The sequence below is a fragment of the Muntiacus reevesi genome, chromosome 22 (assembly GCF_963930625.1).
Source record: "Muntiacus reevesi chromosome 22, mMunRee1.1, whole genome shotgun sequence".
Taxonomy (NCBI): domain Eukaryota; kingdom Metazoa; phylum Chordata; class Mammalia; order Artiodactyla; family Cervidae; genus Muntiacus; species Muntiacus reevesi.
Window position 1 is genome coordinate 14988400 of NC_089270.1, and position 23910 is coordinate 15012309.

At 37.5% G+C, this 23910-nt stretch overlaps 1 protein-coding gene across 11 annotated transcripts in view; it reads right to left on the reverse strand.

Moving 5' to 3' along the window:
* Positions 1 to 23910, reverse strand: part of PTPN13 (protein tyrosine phosphatase non-receptor type 13) — a 217145-nt gene that overhangs the window by 32426 nt on the left and 160809 nt on the right. For 6 of the 11 annotated variants that reach the window (XM_065914102.1, XM_065914101.1, XM_065914106.1 and 3 more), the window contains 15 exons: positions 15263 to 15352; positions 14634 to 14741; positions 14106 to 14237; positions 12615 to 13078; positions 11404 to 11550; positions 10084 to 10177; positions 8862 to 8947; positions 7783 to 7936; positions 6217 to 6431; positions 6013 to 6111; positions 4309 to 4673; positions 3467 to 3650; positions 1475 to 1633; positions 324 to 495; positions 12 to 222 (listed from right to left, as the gene is read on the reverse strand). In XM_065914102.1, coding sequence (XP_065770174.1) covers positions 12 to 222; positions 324 to 495; positions 1475 to 1633; positions 3467 to 3650; positions 4309 to 4673; positions 6013 to 6111; positions 6217 to 6431; positions 7783 to 7936; positions 8862 to 8947; positions 10084 to 10177; positions 11404 to 11550; positions 12615 to 13078; positions 14106 to 14237; positions 14634 to 14741; positions 15263 to 15352 — 2680 coding nt within the window. The remainder of the gene's footprint in view (positions 1 to 11; positions 223 to 323; positions 496 to 1474; positions 1634 to 3466; positions 3651 to 4308; positions 4674 to 6012; positions 6112 to 6216; positions 6432 to 7782; positions 7937 to 8861; positions 8948 to 10083; positions 10178 to 11403; positions 11551 to 12614; positions 13079 to 14105; positions 14238 to 14633; positions 14742 to 15262; positions 15353 to 23910) is intronic. The other 5 variants (XM_065914100.1, XM_065914099.1, XM_065914110.1 and 2 more) reach the window with 2 other exon arrangements.

Genomic DNA, 23910 nt, shown 5'->3' on the forward strand with positions numbered 1-23910 from the left:
CTATGGTGTACCTTGTAGCTTTCAGTACCACCGAAGGAAGTGACAGGTCCAATGTTCGCTTAGCTTCCTCCAGAGTCATGCCTTGTGTGCTGACTCCGTTCACATAGTGGATGATGTCTAAGAGCTGGAGATTACCCTCCGTGGCTGCAACTGACCTTGGATTGATATCACTAACATACACCACTTGATGAAGGCTGTCACGACCTCCAGATAAGGAAAAACCTTCAGGAAATAGAAAAATATTTGTTTCCTTAGGCTTAACAGTATGTAGTTTTAATCTATCCAAGAAAAGTCACTGTGCCCAAAGTTTGAATTTGCATTACCCAGCTCCTCTTTGTTGCACGTAAACGTGACGTCAGGTAGCAAATGAGGCAGCACTGGCATCCTGGGTAATTCCAGAACTCGGCCAAGAACTAATCTGACTGTCCTGGGTGCAGCTCGGAGGAGGTTCACTGCATCTGTGTGAGTCATGTTTGCTACATCTGTGTCATTAACCTACAGAAACGAGAAAGGGCCAAAGTGGGATTACAGCTTTTGGGACACAGGAGTTGCCAACAAAATACAGTAATTTCTCTAACTTTTCATACAATCTATGTTAGCCAGTAGGAGATTCACAATGAAGAGTGGTCTCTAGGGACACATTCCTGGTGGTCCAGTGGTTAAGAATCTGCCTTGCAATGTAGGGGACATGGGTTCGATCCCTGGTGGGGGAACTAAGATCCCACATGCCGTGGGGCAACGAAATCCACGCACTGCCACTAGAGAACTTGCACAATGCAGGGAGAAGAAGCCCGTGTGCCACAACATGAGAAGCCTGCACACTGCACTGAGCAAAGCCCCACATGTGCTGCAACAAACACCCCAGTGCAGCCAAAAAAAAAAAAAAGAGGCTAGTCTCTCGTTTACTAATAATCTTCTTTACTGTAGAAATCATGAGCACAATGACCACGTAATTATAAATGAAATAATAATGCTATTACTATTGCTAATACAGATGATATTACTTTGCTAATATAGAAAATTTACTCTTAGAGCAATTTAAGAAATTTTCTCTTTCTGAGACTCAAGATTGGTTGTTTAAAGTCGTTCCAAACTATGACTGTATAAAGGCCTTTATTTTTAAGAGGGGGAGAAGGAAAACACAAACTACATGGAGAAACAGAGCATTACATCAACTCGACCTTCTGACTGTTCCTTCTGCGGCACTGGCTTGATCTCTGGCCCTGCTGCAATGCCGTCTCCTCAGTCGTGTCTGACTCTTTGTGACCCTATGGACTGTAGCCCGTTAGGCTCTTGTGTCCATGGGATTCTCCAGGCAAAAATCCTGGAGTGGGTTGCAATGCCCTGCTTCAGGGGGTCTTCCCCACCCAAGGATCGTGAATGTGCGTCTCCTGCACTGGCGGGTGGGTTCTTTACCACTAGCACCGCCTGTCCAGCCACACTGGCACAAACACAGTCTGCTTAAATGTCTTACCTTGATGAGCCGGTCCCCAGGTCTCAGCCTCCCATCACTTTTGGCTGGATCCTGAATGACATCATGAACAAAACAACCAATGCTCTGATTGCCTTTGGTTACTGTGAAGCCCAGGCTTCCTTTTTCCGACTTATTTAGGGTAATCAGGAGTTCTACCTCCTAAGGAAAGAAACAGTGATTCTATTTTGCTGTACAAAGAGAAAGACAACTATTCTTTCCATTGATTAACACAGGAGAAAACTAAACCTTAAAAGGTTGCTTAACTTGCCCAAGTGAAGAATGCAGGTTAAGTATGTCCAGTTCTAGACAGAAGGTACCCCTCCAACCTCCTGCCTGCCAATGTAAAATAAAAGTTGGGTTTAAATTCAACATTATGTGCTTGTCTGGTGATAGTTGACCTAGAACTTAACTCAAGTTTCAATTCTTATATTTTCAGAATAAACAAGAACAAACACCCATGCCAAGAGCAACAGAAGAAAGCTTTTCTTGGGTAAAAACATGAAGTCCGGGTGATTAAATATCACAACTTGATGTATTTAGTTGTATGAAAAATTTTTAAGATTTCAACTGAGGCACAAGGGTTCCTTAGGGCTTACAGGCGTGATGACAGATTTCTAAGGAAATCATCCAAAGACTATTTTCACTCTACTGCCGAGAATGAAATTGAAGATGTAGATGCTACACACACACACACACACACACACACACACACACACACACACACAAATATAGGGAAACCAAGTGCCTGGACACACACACACACACACACACACACACACACACACACAAATATAGGGAAACCAAGTGCCTGTAAAGATTAAAGTGTTTATGGGTTTTGACAGGTGATGGTTTTAATCTGTTCATTTGTTTTCTAACTTTTCTATAATAAGTATTTATTACTTAGATAACAAAAAAAAAAAGTATTAAAAGGGTGACTTTGAATCAGTGTTAAGGATATTATTTTTTTTCTTCAAATTCAAAAAATACTATATTTATCAAAAATTGGAACTACCAAAAAATTTAAAATTCGTAAATTTTTTTTCAAACAATTTTTTTTTCACCTTTTACATTTGAAATTAAAAACTCCAAGTGGTCAGACAGAATGACAGAAATGACAAAGCTCAGATTCTCTTTTTCTTCAGATGACTGTGCTATCACTGTTTATGTCCAAGGGATATTAATTTTATTAGAAATGTGAGTTCCAAAGTGAATTTGTAAGTTTAGATGTTCTAGGGTTATTAGTATAACACAATGAAAAGGATTCAATTTCAGTTCAGTTCAGTTCAGCTGCTCAGTCATGTCCGACTCTTTGCGACCCCATGAACCACAGCACACCAGGCCTCCCTGTCCATCACCAACTCCCAGAGTTTACTCAAACTCGTGTCCATCAAGTTGGTGATGCCATCCAACCATCTCATCCTCTGCCGTCCCCTTCTCCTCCTGTCCCCAACCCCTCCTAGCATCAGGGTCTTTTCCAATGAGTCAACTCTTCGCATGAGGTGGCCAAAGTATTGGAGTTTCAGCTTCAGCATCAGTGATTCCATTCAGACACCCACAAAACAGTGTGGAAGAGAACGAAATTACATTCAAACTTGATTAAAGAGTAAACAGGTAACTCGTCAATTTGGGAAATAATAGGTACTGGGTTAGGTGCTCTACATATGTTATTTCATTTAATCCTAACCACAATACCATGAGGTTACTAGTCCCATTTTACAGCTAAAACTACTAAAACTCAGAAGAATTAAGTAATTCATTCATAGCGTCTGCCAAATTACAGCAAGTCACTGGGAGAGTCAGGACGTGTACCCAGGTCTTTTTGTCTTTTCCCTGAATTCTTAGCAGAGAAACATGGCAGATATGTTGTCTATTTACTGAGCATAGGTATGAGGCTGATCTAAAGGACAGCAATGTCCCTAAAGGGAAGCTGTGTATAACTACATTTCACTTGAGAAAATATAGAATGTTCTTCATACAAAGGAAATAACTCACCAGTTCAAAGTCTTCAAGGTGGTTTTCCAAGTCATTTTTCAAAGATGTCAAGCTCTCTTGTCTAGTTGGTTCAGAAGTGTGATGTGTATGATATTTATCCACTGCATTTATGGAGACAGATTCTGATTGAGATTGACAGCTCTGCCCAGGAGTTGCATCCAGTGGTTGAGGGGAAGGATGGTTACTACAGAGACAAATCAAGACTATTTTCAAACACGTTGCAATGCCAGCATAGTGAGTCTGTACACAGATAGAGAATGCTTAACACACATTTATTTCTGCTTTTTTGTGAGGTCATTTTTAGTCTGATTCTGGACTACAAATTTACTTCACATCTGTTACATGCTAATATTACTGATTTTTATTCTCTGTCGATCTCTTTAAACTGCACAAATCAGTGAAAAAAGTTAAATATATTTTTGATTCCCAGTTGTTAATTTTGGAGCTGAGGCTGAAGCTAATGTTATCAGAAGCTTAATGTGTGGTTCAACATAATAAGAAAAAAGAAATAAAGAGCCTTATTCTTGTAGTTATTTTGGATGACATCATAGAAAAAAAATAAACAAACAATAAAAAACTTGAACAAATACAGTTGGACCTGAATATACACAAAGTGAAAGAAAGTGAAAGTCGCTCAGCTGTGTCCAACTCTCTGTGACCCCATGACTGTAGCCCACCAGGCTCCTCTGTCCATGGGGATACTCCAGGCAAGAATACTGGAGTGGGTTGCCATGCCCTTTTCCAGGGGATCTTCCCAACCCAGGAATTGAACCGGGGTCTCCTGCATTGCAGGCAGATTCTTTACCAGTTGAGCTACCAGGGAAGCCCAATATCGACAATACCTGCCCTCATGCTCTGATTTATTAGGTATTTTCTGAGGATAGTAAAACATGGTACAAATGGGGTCTTCTTGACTCCTGAGTGTGTCGTGATGACGTTGCGCCTGTGACATCATGTTGCTTAGAGTCTGATGCAAAGCTGAACTCCAGCTAATATTTGGTATCTTTGCTGGAGCTTTCGCTAAGTCATCTTCTCCACTCCCACTGCTGTCACTGTAACTGTCTCTCCTGGATGCGGACGTGCACGGGTTCCTGTTTTTGTCAGACATCTCATTTTCATCTGAGCTGGTGCCTTGCTCCGCACACGCTGTCTGAGGAGGGTCTTTGCTGTTGTTCAGGGGTACTTGAGCTGGAGAGTGCAGGGGGGTCTGTAACAGACACATTTAAAAAGATCAGAGTGACAACTTATATTAACATATTTTCACTTAGGTGAAAATGAAAAAATTAAACATCAGTACTTCCTGTTAAAATATTCAATTTTTTGATAAAAGTAATTTATGCTCATTAGAGGAAAAAAATCGTATGTAAAAGTAACAACTATTTATATTGTACAACTTGTACTTTCATTCAGAATTAGAGTCATAGTATATATTGTACTTTGTATCTTGCTTTCAAAATTTAGGTTTCTACCATGAGTATTTTCTGAGATCCTTAAACATGCTTTGCAAACAGCTGCATAAACTGTATAATAATCTTACAATTGGCTACAAGTTTTTATTGGATACAGACTTCTTTCTAGCTTTTCACTATTAATAGAAATCTGGAACTTCTTTGTATGTAGGTTTTCACCTGAGTTTCTCATTATTTCCTTGCAATTTTCTGTAATAGAAATAGAATTTTCTATATTCAGAACATAAGATGTTTTTAAAAGCCTTGTTAAATATTTCCAGATTGCTTTCCAGAAAGATTGTATCAACTTATATCCTCAAGAACTGAAAGAGTTTCTCTGTTCTTCCCACCTGATGCCTAAAACCAATGCAGTCTCTTAAAATGCTATTGACAAAGCACCTTACAGAAATGTTAGTTTCCTGTTAACGTCTTTATAATACTCCCTCTTCTCCCCAATATAAGCGTTAAAGTTTCTGGGGCCAGACACTGCTGTCTTTGACACCCAGTGATCATGTTCATTGGTAATGAAACACTATTTTTAGTAGATAGGCCAAAGGCTTTCAATTAGATTATTATTCACTTACGTCTGGGTTCCTAACTACCAGTATGCAATTTATAAATAACCACCAAAATAGATTTTGGGCCTTTTAGCTTCACACAAGAGAGGGAAATGGATAAACATATTGCCTACTCTGTGATTCCTAGTATTAAAAATTAAGGCAAAAAAAAATCTTAAATAATTCTCATTTTCATCTAAACTAACTCAGAATGAGGATTGTATTTTAAAATTCGATTCAAAGAAATGGACAAAAGATTTTTGTAACCAATATTTTATGTCTTTTTCTACTTATGTTTGGAAAATTAATTCCCCAAATCCTAGAATCAGAAGAGAAAGAAGAGAAAGTGAATTACTTTATATTATAAACATCAAATACACTCACAGGTTATGTGACCCATGTAAGATAATACTCCTAGCTAAAGAATGAACTAGGCTATGAAAGAAACCCAGGAGATCAATCAACAATGAAACCACTACAACTGAGTTAATCACTCTGTTGACATGCTACAATAGTGTGAAATACTTTTTCTCAGTCTCACCGAAAGAGCAGGGTCAATTTCTGGAAGCACCCCAGGTGGAGGTCTACAGAGGAGCAAGGATACTTCTGGAGACGTTCCCCTGAGAGCAGATATGACCTCCTGGGGGAACCATGAATGAGAAATGAAGACACAGTTAAACCATTTCATTCTGAAAGGCTGATCTGTCTCATTAAAAATGCTGTACTTCACATGCTGGGGGCTCACCTGTTGAGACAGTCCTTTCAAAGAGGCTCCATTCACTTTCAAGATAACATCTCCCACATCAATTTGTCCACTTTCTGCTGCTGGCTGTCCAGGAAAGAGCTTTTTGACCCTTACTATGCTGGTGTTCATTTGCTCGGGTATAAGATTATCCTCTCGAGAAAAACTGAATCCTAGGCCTGAGCTATTTTTCAGCAATTTCACCTCAAATGTATTCTCTGGAAAAAAAGGTATCAAAAAATGTAAATATTCTTAACAGGCTCTCTCTATATATGCATGTGTAAACATATATACTTTTAAAAGTCCATTTCCACCATACTCACAGCTTTTTATGTACTTATTGCACTCTTATTCTATATTCAAATCCTAATTCACACTCTGTTATTAAGAAAATTTAACTTATCGAACTGAGCTGCATAAACTAATAGGCTGCTTGATTAGAAAAGTGGGTTCTGAAAAGAAGGTTCTAAAAATGAAACTGTGCCTTAATTCTATATCTTTTATAAGACTGCAGAATGACAGAGAAAAAGGGAAAAATCCAAGAAAGGAGACAGAAAAATTCCGGCATAAAAGGGACAAGTATGATAAGAAGAACAAATGACAGAGAAGGGTTATGGGGAAGTGGACAGGTGACCTAGTATTTATGTGAGATATAATTTAATTCAGTAAAACTGTAAGGCATGATGATAAAATCCTCATCAACAGAATAACAACCAGGAAAGCATGAAGAAACATATTTAAAGACAAAGTAATGGAAGAAATAATGGAAGAACAGAAGGCAGTAAGATTAAGTGGATAAGCTAATCTTATTTTCATAATCAGGAAAGATGATATAGGTTGGGCTAATATTTTCTTCTTATTTTGGGGATTAATTCAGTGTTGCTGAAAGTTGTATAAGCAAAGAAAAATCTAAAATAAAGACAAAACAATGCTTATGTACCACCACCATCGTTTATAAAGGACATTTATACCCATCAAAAGGAAGACAGATAAACTTAGAATGAAGAGTACTCCTGTATTATGAATACATTTAACCTTATGAAAAACTCACTACATTAGTCTTGATTTCCTTTTTTCATTATGAGTTAGTGACATACCCAATTTTACTACCAGTTAGCTGGCAAAGTTTGTAAGGAAAACCAGTATCTGGGAACTGTTAGTGACTTTCTATTCAGACTTAGCTTCACAAGTCCATAAAATCAAACAGAAAAATAGAAAATATAAGAGTCAAGGTTTCATATGTGTTTGAAGTCATTCTCACCAATTATTTATATTTACTTTTTTCTCTTACAAATTTTATTTTGAATTTTACAACTATTTTAGGCACCACTAAATGACCATTATCTGTTTTGTGCCTGATTTCATTAGCCAAAGCCTTTCAGACTTCAAGAGCTACAACTGTGTGCGTTTTTTCCCCCCTAAATTCAGTACAGTGCTGCCTTACATTATTATTTATACTTGACAAGAATAAAGAGATCCAGTATAAATTATGATCCAACACGTAAAGATCAAATTTTGAATAATCCAGGAATAAGTTTAAAGTGAGATGACAGCCTCCCAAGGTCTGACCTTCAGTAACAAAGCTGTAGTCTTTGACATGAGTCATTTTCTTCATCATTTTTTCTGGGGCTTGACCTTGGGTATCCGGATCTGAGAGGGTACACTGGGGGACATGTTCTTTGGATGCTGGAGACTGTCCTTTTTCTAACAACAGATGAACCACCTGTATAAATAGAAGAGTGCCTTATTAGCTGAGAAGAAAGTTACATAAGAAAATAAATAAGTTTTTAGGACTTTGTACAGTTGGTGGTATAAAATCATTTAAAGTAACACTCTGGTCTATCAAAACGCAAGTAGAGGCAGGAAAAAACAGACAAAAGCAAGGGACTGAAAATGTCAAAATCAAGTTTTTTATTATTTTCTGTATAAAGAAGATAAATGACTAGAAAGAAAAAATTCCATTATAAAAATAATATAAACACATTTTAGAAAATTCAGATCCTAATATAAAATCAGATAGCCATTGGGAAGCTGCTCTGTGGGCACAGGGAGCTTAACCCAGAGCTCTGTGACAACCTAGAGGGGTGGGATGGGGTAGGAGGTGGAAGGGAGGGTCAGGAGGGAAGGGGCACACGTGTACCTGTGACCGATTCATGATGCTGTGCGGCAGAAGCCAACACAGTATTGTAAAGCAATTATCCTCTAATTAAAGATGGAAAAAAATCATTATTATCCTAATCATTTAAAGACCATTATAAGTAATTTGGTAAACTCCTTGACTTAAAAATGTATTAGGACAACGTGAATTTATCCTTTGGGCTGAAGGATACCTAGAAGTGAAAACCACTAGGTATCTGTGGATGTTTATGAAAAAAAAATGTTAAGGCAATCTCTCCCCTTCCTCCTGGCAGATCTCTGTTGATATTAGGACTAAACGTGACATAGAAAGCCTGCTTCCACAATAAAAATCTTTGTCATAATGTTTGCTTCCCAATTTGTAAGGAAAAAAATACGAGCATGTTTACTTACATTAATTAGGCTTTGTTTCTTGACTAATAAATTTGGAGATCTCAGTGAAATTGATATTGTTCACACATTATTATGTTCTTCCGAGGTATCTAGAAAAGGCTGGTGTAATGATCTCTTACCTGTCCTGTATTTCTCAGTGTTTCCACAGCTTGCTTGTGGGTAGCCCCTTCTAGACTAACTCCATTGACAGCGAGGACACGATCACCTATAAATTAGGCAGTAATGATGAAAGAAGCAAGTCATAAAATAAGGATTCTATTTCCAGTTTTTTAAGAAATCTCCACACTGTAGCATGTATATTATCTATGATGAAACAGACCACCAGCCCAGGTGGGATGCATGAGTCAAGTGCTCGGGCCTGGTGCACTGGGAGGACCCAGAGGAGTCGGGTGGAGAGGGAGGTGGGAGGGGGATCGGGATGGGGAATACGTGTAACTATATGGCTGATTCATGTCAATGTATGACAAAACCCACTGAAATGTTGTGAAGTGATTGGCCTCCAACTAATAAAATAATATTAAAAAAAAAATAATAAAAAATAAAATAAAATAAGGATTCTACATGTTCTTTAATACCTTAAGGTCTTGTTTTGTAGTAATTTGCTCGAGGAGAGACTCAGACAAATTCTGGACAAAAATCTGTCACAGAGTTTCTTTAACACGTACTTAATTCCTTTCTCTACTCTACAGCTAATCTTAGATATATTTTCAAACTGGATATTATACATACTATAAAATCAATTTTAATTATGAAATAAAATGACCCATTGAGCTACAAATGTAGAGAGATGGGAGGGAACTAACCTAATTAGATCTTATTAGAAATGCAGATGTCACTGTTTTTAGAAGGGCACTACCCCTTTCCAATTCTCTGGAAATTTGCTTCTTAAAAAGTACAAAGCATGAACTAAAACAAAATATTTTCTGATACTAGATAGAGGATGGGCTTTCCTGGTAGCTCAGATGGTAAATAATCTGCCTGCAGTGCCTGAGACCTGGATTCGATCCCGGGGTTGGGAAGATCCCTTGGAGGAGGCCAAGGCAACCCACTCCAGTATTCTGGCCTGAAGAATCCCCATGGACAGAGGAGCCTGGTGGGTTACAGTCCATGGGATTGCCAAGAGTCAGAAATGGCTGAGCGACTAAGCCCAGCACAGAGGATAAGCTGGAAATAAGAGTTTTTGGAACCATATCAAGGAGCTTTTTCATGTTGTAGTCTTAAAATAATATGTTCTTATTTTATATTATGAATAATTTGAAGGTCTTCATCAACTTTCCCATTTCTTCTTTATTTGTTGACATGATAATCCTTATGTAATTCCCATACCCACAAACACTCTACCTTTGTGAATTCTGCCATCAGACTCTGCTGCTCCCTTGGGAATAACGGCTTTCACATAAATGCCACCATGTCTGACACTGGTATTCACACCTCCCTAAGTGGAAAAAGACAAATAACATTTTGTCACATGAAAAATGTCGCACTCCATCTTTCAGGTCTGAGACCTAGAAAGCATTCCATTCATCGGCCAAAGCAGCGGCACCACATTAGCACATGCAATTACTTCAACAGCCAAGAATACTTCTAGTAAGTTTTCCAAATGGGAACGCAGCTACTTTTTAGAAACATTCTTTATACAGAAAATAATGACATGCCAGATCTTTGCCTGGATGAGCAGGTACTCTTCCTTTTAGAGGTCTATACCATGCATTAGGTGCAAATGGCAAGCAAAATCCAGCTGTGCGATATTAGTGTGAGAATATAACTGTCAGAAATAAACAGCATATGAAGTAATATACTTCAGATCATATTTGCTAATCTGAAAGCAAATCTCATGAGTCAATGGAAAATTTTCTTTTCATTTTAAAAGGTTTTGGTATAGAGGTTGTGCTACAGAGTAGGTGAGATCTAATGAGTAGATGCTCCATCTCTTGTGGAAATCCAGCTTTTATTTCCCTTCACAGTAGGAAGATAATAAAATTCTAAAGAAGTTATGGACAAGATAAAAAGGATTACAGTATTGAGAATTGATAGAAAATCAGGTTTTCTTTTGGATCTCTATATGTTAAGAGTGCTATTTCTACCTTATTTCTAAATGGCTTTTCATAACAAACAACATCCTTCAAATATAAATGATAATATTACAGTTTAGGGTACAGTATATTAATAGAATTCTAAAGCAGTTTCATCAAATAGCATATGCTTATATTTTAACTTCTTTAAAAGTATTACACATATTTTTGGGAACTTCTAATATTAAGCTACTAATCATATTTACATGCCAAGATGTATTATGAAGTGAAGGGCATATAAATATATATTAGACTTTAATTATTTATGATGTAGGTTAAAATTATTCCATGCTGATGAAGAAGCTACCAAGTATATACAAGACATACTTCTCAATTTTATATTTTTCAAGTCTTGTATTCAGATTAAACAAATATGAAATCTCTGGGGGAAAACAGCATTTGTCTAATTTCTTTTAAACCACAGGAAAAAGTGACTAGAACACGTAAGTTTTCAAAAAAAGTCTTAAGATATAATTCAATTTAAAATTCTGCAAATATTTGACAAGTCTCCCTTTTGAAGCAAAATAATTCAAAATAAATTGGCATACGATAGGCTGCTGGAAATGGAGAAGAGAAAACATTTGAAAACCTTGTCAAACAGTACCGTGACACTTATCCCCAAGCTGTTATCATTTTTAGCCAGTTCAACCTCAAAGATATCTCCGGGTTTAGGAGGTGATGAAGGAAAAGTTTTAAAATTCATTTTGTTGGATGTATTCATGGAGGAGGAAGATTCCTTAACAAAGAAAAACAAACAAAAGCATTTCTTGTTAAGAGTCAAACTGAATTATTAATGGAAGATCTTTCTCTGTTTGAAAAATTAAGTAAAAGCAAGACATTAAAGGATAGAGTAGACTCAAAAATGATGAAGGCTGGAAAAGATCTTAAGAGTCATCTAATCCAGTGCCTTCAGAGTTTAAAACTGAGGAAATTGAGACCTAGGGCTTAAACGGCTGGCTTCAGGTAAAAAGACATGACTGAGGGAAGCCCAGAATCCAGTTCAAACCTTGGCTTTTACATAATCCTTATCCAGTGCTTTTTATACACTCAAACTTAGAAAGCATTTCTATTTCCTTTTTTTAAAAAATCCATATATATCATATAGTAGCTTTTAACTTGGGCCTTTAGATGAGTAGGCTTCAAGTTTATTTTGCTAATGTTTAAATCCAATACAAACACAGGCACAACAGCTAAGCCCATCTGTAAGAACATAACTGTCTCAGGAGGAATGCTGGAGACATTAATGAGGAATGTTTTTCAGTGAACAAAGGGCTTAAGGTTCTTTTCTGAAACCACTTGTGAAAATGGGTCTAAATTATATCATGTCTAATATTTCTAGGAAACGGTCAATTTTCTATGTTATTGTTCTTATTATCATACATTCAGAACTTCAGAGTAATTTAGGCTGTTGATAGTAAAGTCAACTGTCCATTATATGAATTACTTAGGAACAATTTTTTCAGATATTAAGTTCTCTTATTAATATAAATATTAAGTATGCAAGAGAGAAACAATTTATAGAAAACAATCATAATCTGGTTATTCATTCTTTTGTGTAATCATGAAGTAAGTTTCCAGAATAATAGCCATTTTGGAATTAGTATTCAAAGCTGCTAATTTCTCTGAAAGTTAGCATCAAATGCAGTAGCAGTTAGTAGCATCATACATAAATGATTTCTCCTTTCCAGAATAATGTACTCTGTTCATAGTAGATTATTCTGCTCTATAATACATTTGTTGCTGTTTGTTTTGTTAAGTGGGGGGAGAAAAATAAAAACCAAGATTCAAATTAAACGGTGCCTTTTTTGGTATGTGATGATCCTGACTGTTGGAATAAGTGGCTTCATCCATGTCTGAATCTCCACGGTCAGAGTAATCCGGTGCATCAGAAATGCCTGTATTTTTAGCTTTGCTTCGGCTACTGTCAGTAGAAGTCCACTTTTTCTCGGTAGCTTTGGATATCACAGATGGGGAAGGGCTGCCACGCTGTGAGTCCTGCCAGCTGCGGTCACCTGCATGGCTGGCAAAGAACCCATTGACCTGGCTCTGTGACAAGCTGGCACTCTCAGTCCTGGAATCCTGAGAGCTCAGGCTTCCCTCCCGCAGGCCCCCAGACAGCCCAAACGAGCTCTCTGAGATGTGCCTCGGGGTGCCCCGTGGCCAGCAGTGATCCTCAGAAGAATTTGCAGTGTTGTCTTGCAGGTGGGAAGGCTTTTTCATGTAGCTTTTCATGCCGTTGGCCACGTGCACAGGAGGGGAAGGCACTGAAAAGTCAAAATCCATCCATGAGAATGACAGGTTAGTGACACACGCCTGGGCTTACATACATGTATGATGTTCCCTATAGCTGCTGGGAGGATTTTATGCAGGGTAACATGTGCACAACACCTGACCCAGGACTTGGAACCATGACAAGGTCCCAACAAACAATGAATATGCTTTCTGTTTCCTTTGCCTCCTCTTTTGGTCGTTCTTTGGGCAACTTCTATGGGAATGTATACCCACTTCATCCGAACTCATTTCCATTCCCCAAGACCTGTTTCAAGTTAAGTCTCCTCTGTGAAGACTTTCTTAATTCCCTATCCAAAGATAACTTGAATCTCCAAAAATCCTTGATCCTTGTTGAATGGTTATTTATATACTTGTTTTATACTGTCTTAACAAACTGCATGTTTTAGACTCCAAGTCATTATCAAAGAAGGTAATTCCATACCCCTTACATACATAGTTCTTTTAAAAAGCCACTTAGGAAAGCTTTCCTAAGACAAAAATCACAGGTGACATGCGTAAAAGAATTATAGATAATACATATACGTGGAATCTAGAGAAATGGTACAAAATTATACAGTCTTTTACATATATGTGCCTTTTACATACATATGTCTTTTACATTTCTGGTATGTTGGCATCCTTTCCCTTTTATAAACAGGTTCAAGACAGGATTTCATAGATAACAGTTATATAAATATATTAATTGGGCAATAATTAAGAATTTTATTTCTGATTTGGCCTAAGATGTGATAGAACACACCAAGTACTTGGAATTTACTCAAGTGATACTGATTTTGCACAACACATCATTTTTATATGTGTAAAGAGGAATAAGACAGAAAATCTTAGAAGTGATGAATGAAAGACTTGTACTGATGCATAAAATTAAAGCAATCAGAACTACACATATTAAATTTCCAGAAAGGAAACAAAAGCTTAAATCTAATTTATATGTCAAGGTTCTGAATTTTTGTGAGAACTGGAACAGAATCCACAGCTCAGAGACATCCACAGTGTTACCTTTGGATAGCTTTTCTTTTGGCTGAGAGATAACAAGGGTCACATCTTCAGGTGCATTTTGCAAAATTTCAACTGCGGCATGGTGGCTGACCCCCTCCAGACTGACACTATTCACAGATATCAAACGGTCTCCTGTAAAAACAGACAACCCAGGGTCTTCTACAGCAAAGAGAAATTCAGGCTAAATCTTAGAAATGTTTCCTCCCCCTCATTATTTTTGTTTTATCCAACTTCTACTTTTGCCATCTGTGCAAATTCACTGTCAATAAATACTTCAAAGTGAAAATGTTAGTTGCCCAGTTGTGTGTCTCTTTGTGATCCCATGGACTGTAGCCCACCAGGCTCCTCTGTCCATGGAGTTCTCCTGGCAAGAATACTGGAGTGGGTAGCCATTCCCCTCTCCAGGGGATCTTCCCGACCCAGGGATCGAATCTGGATCTCCCACATTGCAGGTAGCTTTACCATCTGAGCCACTAGGGAAGCCAGTAAATACTTACAAAATTCCCTAAATTACCTAAAAATAAATACCTGGCTTTAAGCATCCATCCAAGTCAGCTGGTCCTCCAGGAGTAACTGAACTAATAAATACACCTAGATCCAGTCTTCCCATCTTTTCTCCACCAATAATTTGAAATCCTGTGAATCAGCACATTAAAATAAAATGTTCATGGGGAGGGGCAAGATACGGATTAGGAGACTAAAAGGTATAAACTACTATGTATAAATAAATAAGCTATAAGAATATATTACATAGCACAGGAATATAGCCAATACTTTGCAATAACTATAAAAGGAATATAACCTTTAAAAATTGTGAATCACTATGTTGTACACCTGAAACTTACACAGCGTTATAAATCAACTGTCTCAATAAAAAAGTAAAATTGAAAATGTCTCATGATATGGGTGCTAATGATGAGTCTTCTGGACACACAGAAGTGTACAGACTCATACTGAATATGACTTAATAGGTAACATATGTGAGACAGAACTTAAATTTGGTGGAAACATGTTTGTAAGCATTTCATCTTTGGCATTTCCTGACTGAGCAAGTAGGAGAAGGGGACTCAGGTGGGCAGGTTCCTCAATGCCAATGTTATGCAATCGACCTTTTCATTCTGAATTCTCACAGACCTTGAAGAATCTCAGTGACTTACCTAAGCCATACTGTGCATCTTTTTTCAGGTTAACCAGGGTGATCTCCCTTTCTGGTGAAGATGCTATGCTCCATCTTTTGTGTAGCACATCTATGGGGAAATTTTAAGATACAATTAACATAACATGGTTAGGCATTGAGACTGTCTGCTTGTTCCAATTTAAATAATAAAGCTCACTATTAGATTGCTCAGTCACTTTAAAATCATATTTTAAATAAGATGCTATTATCTATCTGCTGATAATGAGTTATAGTTTACCAAATGATTATGTTATTCATTTATTCCTTATAAATGGTTCCCTGTGAAATCAGTATATTTCAGTTACAAATGCATAAATAGATCTCAAGAAATTTAATGATTTGAGCAGGTTTACTCGGTTAGTACTAACAAACTTAGGTTGTTACACTCTATGTCTTTCTGTCACATCATAGCTGACCTCCTGAATTTGACAACGCTCAATATGTTATAAAAATCTACTAATAAGTGGCTGGCATTTCTACTTGTATGAATAAAAAACATTCATGGTAAATTCTAAGGTTTACAAAGAGACAGGATTAATTCTTTTAAATCTAATGACTTGGCTGGCACATTTATATTCTCAAAGGGCTTCAATTTATTTCTTATTTTATTTATGGAACAATCTCATGAGGTAGGTAAAGAGATTTTTAGTCACTTTTTAGCAGATAAGGAATAATAGTTCATGACTTGCTCAAGATTATAGCAGGCATTGCTGCCCAGCAAAACATCTTAAGGACTTGATAAATGCTAAATACACTGAGTGAATGTTGGCATCAAAACTAAAATTTATTTTTTCTTATTTCCACCTTTTTTTTTTTTAAGCAAGTGGATCACTGAAAAGTATCTCCTAAATTAAACCAATAAATATGCCACGTAACTGTCATATTATTAAAATTACTTCATTTAGTTAGCAATCAGAGCATGTGAAAACACAGAAATACACACACACACTTCTTGTTATGAGTTAAAATGTGTTCCTCCATCCTTTCCACAAATAAATGTGCTGAACCAATAACTCCTAGTACTGCAGAATTTATAACCATATTTAGAGACAGGTTTTTAAAAAGATAATTAAGCTAAAATGAGGTGTTTAGGGTGGCCTAATCCAATATGACTTCTTACTTATAAAGAGGGGGGCTTCCCTGGTGGCTCAGGTGTTAAAGCGCCTGCCTGCAATGAGGAAGACCTGGATTTGATCCCTGGGTTGGGAAGAAACCCTGAAGAAGGAAATGGCAACCCATTTCCAGTACTCTTGCCTGGAAAACTCCATGGACGAAGGAGCCTGGTGGGCTAGAGTCCATAGGGTCGCAAAGAGTTAGACATGACTGAGTGACTTCACTTTATAAAGAGGGAATGTGGATATAAACATGTGTGCACAGAGAGAAAATCATGTGAAGACAGGATACCTCCATCTACAAAGTCAAGGAGTGGTCTCAAGAAATCAATGCTGCTGACACTTTGATCTCAGACTTCTAACCTCCAGAAGTATGAGAACAAATCCATGTTGTTTAAGCCTCCCAATCTGTGGGACCGTGTTATGGCAGCTCGAGTAAATTAGTACATTTCTTAACATTAACTGTAATTTAATGTTGACACTTGTCTGTGTGTGAGGAGGTGGTAGTGGCAGCAAATGAGTTCAACACACTCAGAAAGACATCTGTTTAAATCTGCAAATTTATCTCTAAATAGTTTTTAAGCATATTGAAACTTTTTGAAAATTAGAGGTTATTTGCCAACATATGACTACCCATGGATTTCAAATTGCATTATTATGTTATTAATAATAACATGTTACACAACATGTACTAATGCTTAAACGATGCAAATGTGATAGTTCATATTCTAGAAATAGACTCCTTTAATTTCAGAAAACCACCACCACCATCAGAAGCTCTCTGAAGTGAATTAATCTCGTCCCTTAAACACCAAGGACTAGTGAAAGCTTGATAGCTTCCTCTAGTATACGTGTCTCTATCGTGTTGTTTCTTTTTGACCAAAACTTAGTTATCAACTCAGCTATAATCAACAGAAGTAGTAGTAGTTCAATATTTCTAACTAATGAGATAACAAAAAAAGGAAAAAGATCCCTGGACAATGGTGTGAAGAGCCTTACATATTGGGTTTATACAAATAAAGTTCATGAATAAGTTACTATCTAAATTAATATTATCTAAGTGGCTGATATGCTGCTACTGCGGCTAAGTCACTTTAGTTGTGTCCGACTCTACTTTCAACCTAAAATAGATGATTAATTTTGAGCTAGAGTTGAATAAAAAATACAACAGAATGAAACTGATAAAATGAAACAAATAAGGGATGAAGTCATGTTAGGTATTAAATGTAAATTTTCATCATCACCATTGTGAAGACAGAGTCCATTTCCTTTATGCAGAGTGTTTCTGCCTTTGATTATAAAGGTGATCAATATTCTGAATGTTTTTAAGGAGTATCTGCTACAAGTCAAAGGTACCGATTCAAAGAATAAAAATGCCATTTCTTTATTTTCATTTCCAACAATATGTACTTACAAGATTGGTTATTTATGCTACTTATTTGGCTAAAAAATATGCGTGTGCATGTATATAAAACATTTCCTAGGTAAACAATATTGGGATATAAGTACACACAAACATACACTAATTATGCAATTTTTTGGGTATTTATTTCTCCAACTAGAAGCAACACATTAGGCTCTCTATATTCAAGGATTCATCAATGAGATTTGAATATTCATTCACTCAGTTATACTTTCAAATTTCAAATATTGTGTTGGCCAAAAAGTTCATTTGGGATTTTCCAAAACATCTTAACAGAAAAACCCGAGTGAACTTTTTGGCTAACCCAACATTTGCTGAATAATATTCTTGTGAAAGTCCCTCATTAGGCAATTGGAGAAAATAAAAAGAGATAATATAAAAAAGTGATAATATATATGCTAGTGTAATAAAGTTGGTTCAGATCAGAGCTCAATCTGATCAGGCTAGAAGAACAAAGATTTAGTCTGATTGATTAACAGAATGTTAACCACTCAAAGAAATATTTGTATCACAAAAGTATGAGTCGGACCTGTAAGAGCAGAGAGATTTCTTCCTGCCAGAAACAAAAGACTTCAGGGACAAGTGTGTGCATGTGCGCATGTGCACAATCGTGTCCGACTCTTCATGACCCCATGGGCTGTAGCCCACCGGGCTCCTCTGTCATGGAATTTTCTAGAAAAAATACTGAAGCAGGTTGCCATTTCCTTCTCCAGGGGATCTTCCCGACCTGGGGATCAAACCCACATCTCTTGCATCTTCTGCATTAGCAGGCAGTTTCTTTACTATTGCACCATCTGGGAAGCTCCTCAAGGACATGAGGTACAATTTAATAAGTGGATTATGTAGATGGTATACATGTACAACATGTAGAAAGAAAAGAAAGTGAAGTTGCTCAGTTGCGTCCGACTCTTTGAGACCCCATGGACTGTAACCTACCAGGCTTCTCCATCCATGGGGTTCTCCTGGCAAGAATACTGGAGTGGGTTGCCATTTCCTTCTCCAGGAGATCTTCCCGACCCGGGGATTAAACCTGGGTCTCCCTCATTGTAGGCAGATGCTTTACCGTCTGAGCCACCCTGGACAATCAGGTAAGGTGTTAACAAAAGCTGAGATGGATAAAAGGTGGAAAAGCTTTTGGGAAGATGGCACAGATCAGAAGATGAGTCAGGTGGAGCTGAATATTAGTTTGGAAAGTGAAGCTTTGCTAACCTACTCTTTATAACAGGGAACCACCCCCGTCATCCTGACTTATTAACGTGGGGACAGAGGAAGGATGTCGGTGTAGAGCTACATGTTAGTAGACAGTGTTGTGCACATACTGAATTTATATTTATCTTGTATTCTATCGCATAGATGTTCAAAATACTTTTCTGTTGGCTTAAAAAAAAGAGACAAGTATCTGGAGGTATATAGTACATAAGAACCCAACTAAATTTAAAGATACAGAATTCAATGAGGATTAAAGAGAATTTATGAATCACTGAAAGTGAAGAGCCAGACATTTCAAGACATTTCAAGTACCAAGCCATTTCTGAGTTATTTTAATTACTGCATGGAAATAAGCATTAATATTCAAGGTAAATATTTTTTATATCTTTAAAATAATTTTCTTTTTCTGTGGCCACAGCAAATTCTGCAAATATTTTAATGTGAAAAAGAGGCTCAAATAGAAATTTCCACTTCTTTAAGTAATACATGCTGGTGTTATTCCCAATAATGTTTACCTGTAAAATATCTTAAGAACTGATACGTGTATAATTTAGAAATTAAAGGTACACTCTCTGCAGTAGAGACTGTTTCAGTGTTGCCTTTCTCATCTCTCAAAAGGTTCATGAGGATCTATCAGTTCCCAAGTAGAATAATTGTAGATACTAATGATAGATACATATATGACTAAGCTATCTGAATTTCCTAGTAAAAACACTTTTCAGACAAGGCCAAGGCCATCTAATTGATTTAAGTGAATCAATAATTCTTTTTCTAAGGAAAATTATTTTTTTCTGGTTACAGATACAGGCCCTTGTCAATTATCAAGCAGCTCCACAAAACTGGTTCTAAGAGGAAACGGACAAAAGGTAGAGGAGGCTCCTGATAAATTCATCACTCACTCTAGGGAAAAAAGACCCATTTCAAACCCGGAGGTGACGGACCAGCAACACTACATTGTTATAAAAACAGAGAGGGGCATTATTCATTGTTATATCACCGTATACACTAACTGCTCTGGTGGTAGAAGCAGAAAATCATGATGGAAACTTTGGTGTTTTGCTTCTGTGACAGCACAAATTAGCTATGTGAAATGGAGCCACATAACATTTCAGGGACATATTTAACCCATTCATAGACTGAAAGGCTTGGTTTAGATAAAACTTTTTATATTTTTTTCAGATAAACTTTTAAGTTCCTTTCAGTTCTCAATTCATCTGACTCTATATTTTGTTTCTGGTTAATTCTCCTATCTGCTGAATTCTCTGTGAGCATTTTGGACTTTTATTTTTCATAATCTTCAACTATGTATGTATCTAATGAAACTTTAGGTGGAAAAAAAAAACCTAGCATTTAAATTATACTGGTCCTTGATATCTAACTAAAAAGCAATCTTTTAATCTCAAATAAACAAGGTAATATACCAGATTAAAAAAAAAAAAATTCCCCTAACCTACTAACTAAAGGGAACAGAAAAATAACAAAGCCCGCAAATAACAAAGCCCAAAGTCATCCTAAGGAAGAAAATAATAACGATCAGAGAGGAAGTTAAAAGAAGAGAAGCAACTAACACTGTGTGTGCTCAGCTGTGCCTGACTCTTTGGCAGTATCTGAATCTATGGTCCTGTGGACTGCAGCCTGCCAGGCTCCTCTGTCCATGGGATTCTCCAGGTAAGAATACTGGAGTGGAATACTGGATGATCCTTCAGGGGATTGTCCTGATCCAGGGACTGACCCTGCATTCCTTAATGTGTCTCCTGCTTTGGTAGGTGGATTCTTTACCACATGCCACCTGGGAAGCCCACCAGAGAGACACAAAAAATCAGAAGGGAATATTACAGCTACAGGCCAACACGCTAGACAATGTAGAATAAATGGAGCAATTTCTAGAAACATACAGGCTGCCAAAATTGAGTCAAGAAGAAATGGATACTTTGAGCAGACCTACCACTAGCAGGAAAATTGAATTTGTCATTAAAAAATTCCCAGCAAAAAAAGTCAAGTGAACTGGAGAGTTCACAGGAAAATTCTATCAAACACATAAAGAAGAAATTACACCTATGCTTTTCAAAGGATTCCCTCAAAATGAAGATGACAAAATACTCGAAAATTCATTCTAGGAGGCCACCATGCATTATTACGGTATGAACCAGACAAAGACACTACAAAATAAAGAAAATTACAAGCCAATACCTTTGATAAATATAGATGCAAGAATCCTCAACAAAACATTAGCAAGTCAAATGCAAAACTATATAAAAAGGATCAGGCACCATGATTTGTTCCAGGGACACAGGGATTGTTCAACTTTCACAAATCAGTCTATGATATACCACATAAAAGGAAGGATAAAAAGCACATGATCATCTCAATAGACACAGAAAAGCATTTGACAAAATTCAACATCTATTCATGATAAAAACTCTCCAGAAAGTGGGTACAGAAAGAACATATCTCAACATAATAAAGTGTGTGACCAACACGCTGGTCATAGCTAACACCATATTCAACAGTGAAAGCTGAAAACCTTTCCTCTAAATTCAGGAACAAGACAAGGATGCCCAAATCTTTCTACTTCTATTCAACATAGTACTGAAGTCAGTAAAGTTGCAGGATATGAGATTAACATATAGAAATCTGTTGTGGATTTCCCTGGTGGCAAAGTGGATAAGAATCTGCCTGCCAAAGCAAGAGACACGGGTTTGAGCCCTGGTCCGAGAAGATTCCACATGCTGCGGAGCAACTAAGCCAGTGCGCCACGAATGCTGCGCCCACGCTCCAGACCCTGTGAGCCGGAACTAGAAGGCCTGTGTCACAACTGCTGAAGCTCAGGTGCCCCAGAACCTGTGCTCTGCAACAAGAAAAGCCACCACAATGAGAAGATTGGGAACTGAATCCAAGAGTATCCCTTGACTGCTGCAACCAGAGAAAGCCTGCACGCAGCAGTGAAGACCTAGTGCAGCAGCAAAAAGAAAAAAAAAGAAAAAGTTTTGCTTTTCTATATACTACTAAGGAACTATCAGAAAGAGAAAGTTAAAAAGAAAGCATGCAAACAACAGCAAAATTCTCCTTAAAATCACATCAAAAAGAATAAAATATCTAGGAACAAGCTTAACTAAGGATGTAAAAGATCTTCACTCTGAAAACTACAGTGGCCATACTGCTCAAAGCACTTTACAGATTTAATGTAAAAGTACGCATGACATTTAAGAAATAATCCTAAAATTTATATGGAATTGCAAAAGGCTCTGAATTGCCAAAGCAATTTTGGAAAAAAAAGGATAAAGCTATCATCATCTCAGACTTCAGATTATATTACAAAGCTACAGTAATAAAAACACCATGGTACTGGCACAAAAGCAGACACATAGATCAATGGGACAGAGAACCTAGAAATAAATTTATGCACCTACGGTTACTTAGGGCAAAGGCTAACAGAGTTTTGCCAAGAGAACACACTGGTCATAGCAAACACACTTTTTCAACAACACAAGAGACGACTCTGAACATGGACATCACCAGATGGTCAATACCAAAATGTGATTGATTATATTCTTTGCAGCCAAAGACGGAGAAGCTCTATACAGTCAGCAAAAACAAGACCAGGAGCTGACTGTGGCTCAGATCATGAACTCCTTACAGAAAAATTCAGACTGAAAATGAAGAAAGTAGAGATAACCATTAGGTCATTCAGGTAGGACCTAAATAAAATCCCTTATAATTATACAGTGGAAATGACAAATAGAGTCAAGGGGTTAGATCTGACAGACTATGTGAAGAACTATGGATGGAGATTTTTAACATACAGGAGGTGGTAATCAAAACCATCCCCAAGAGAAAGAAATGCAAAAAGGCAAAAGGGTTGTCTGAGGAGGCCTTACAAATAGCTGAGAAAAGAAGAGAAGATAAAGGCAAAGGAGAAAGGGAAAGATACACCCATCTGAAGTTCCAAAGAACAGCAAGGAGAGATAAGAAAGCCTTCCTAAGTGATCAATACAAAGAAATAGAGGAAAACAACAGAATGGGAAAGACTAGAGATCTCTTCAAGAAAATCAGAGATACTAAGGGAACATTTCATGCAAAGATGGGAACAATAAAGGACAGAAATGGTATGGCCCTAACAGAAGCAGAAGATATAAAGAGGTGGCAAAAATACACAGAAGAACCATACAAAAAAGATCTTAATGACTCAGACAGCCACAATGGTGTGATCACTCACCTAGAGCTAGACATCCTGGAATGTGAAGTTAAGTGAGCCTTAGGAAGCATCACTAAAACAAAGCTAGCGGAGGTGATGGAATTCCAGTTGTGCTATTTCGAATCCGAAAAGATGACGCTGTTGAAGTGCTGCACTCAATATGATAGCAAATTTGCAAACTCAGCAGTGGCCACAGGACTGGAAAAGGTCAGTTTTCATTCCAATCCCAATGAAAGGCAATGTCAAAGAATGTTCAACCTACCGCACAATTGCACTCATTTCACACACTAGCAAGTGAAAGTCGCTTAGTAGTGTCCGATTCTTTGCAACCCCATGGACTATACAGTCCATGGAATTCTCCAGGCCAGAATACTGGAGAGGGTCACATTTCCCTTCTCCAGGGGAACGTCCCAACCCAGGGATCGAACCTAGGTCTCCCACATTACAGGTGGATTCTTTACCAACTGAGTCACAAGGGAAGCCCAAGAATACTGGAGTGGGTAGCCTGTCTCTCCTTCAGCGGATCTTCCCACCCAGGAAATGAACCGGGGTCTCCTGCATTGCAGGTGGTTTCTTTACCAACTGAGCTAGCAGGGAAGCCCTTGCTAAACACTAGCAAAGTAATGTTCAAAACTCTCCAAGCCAGGCTTCAACAGTTTGTGTACTGAGAACTTCCAGATGTACAAGCT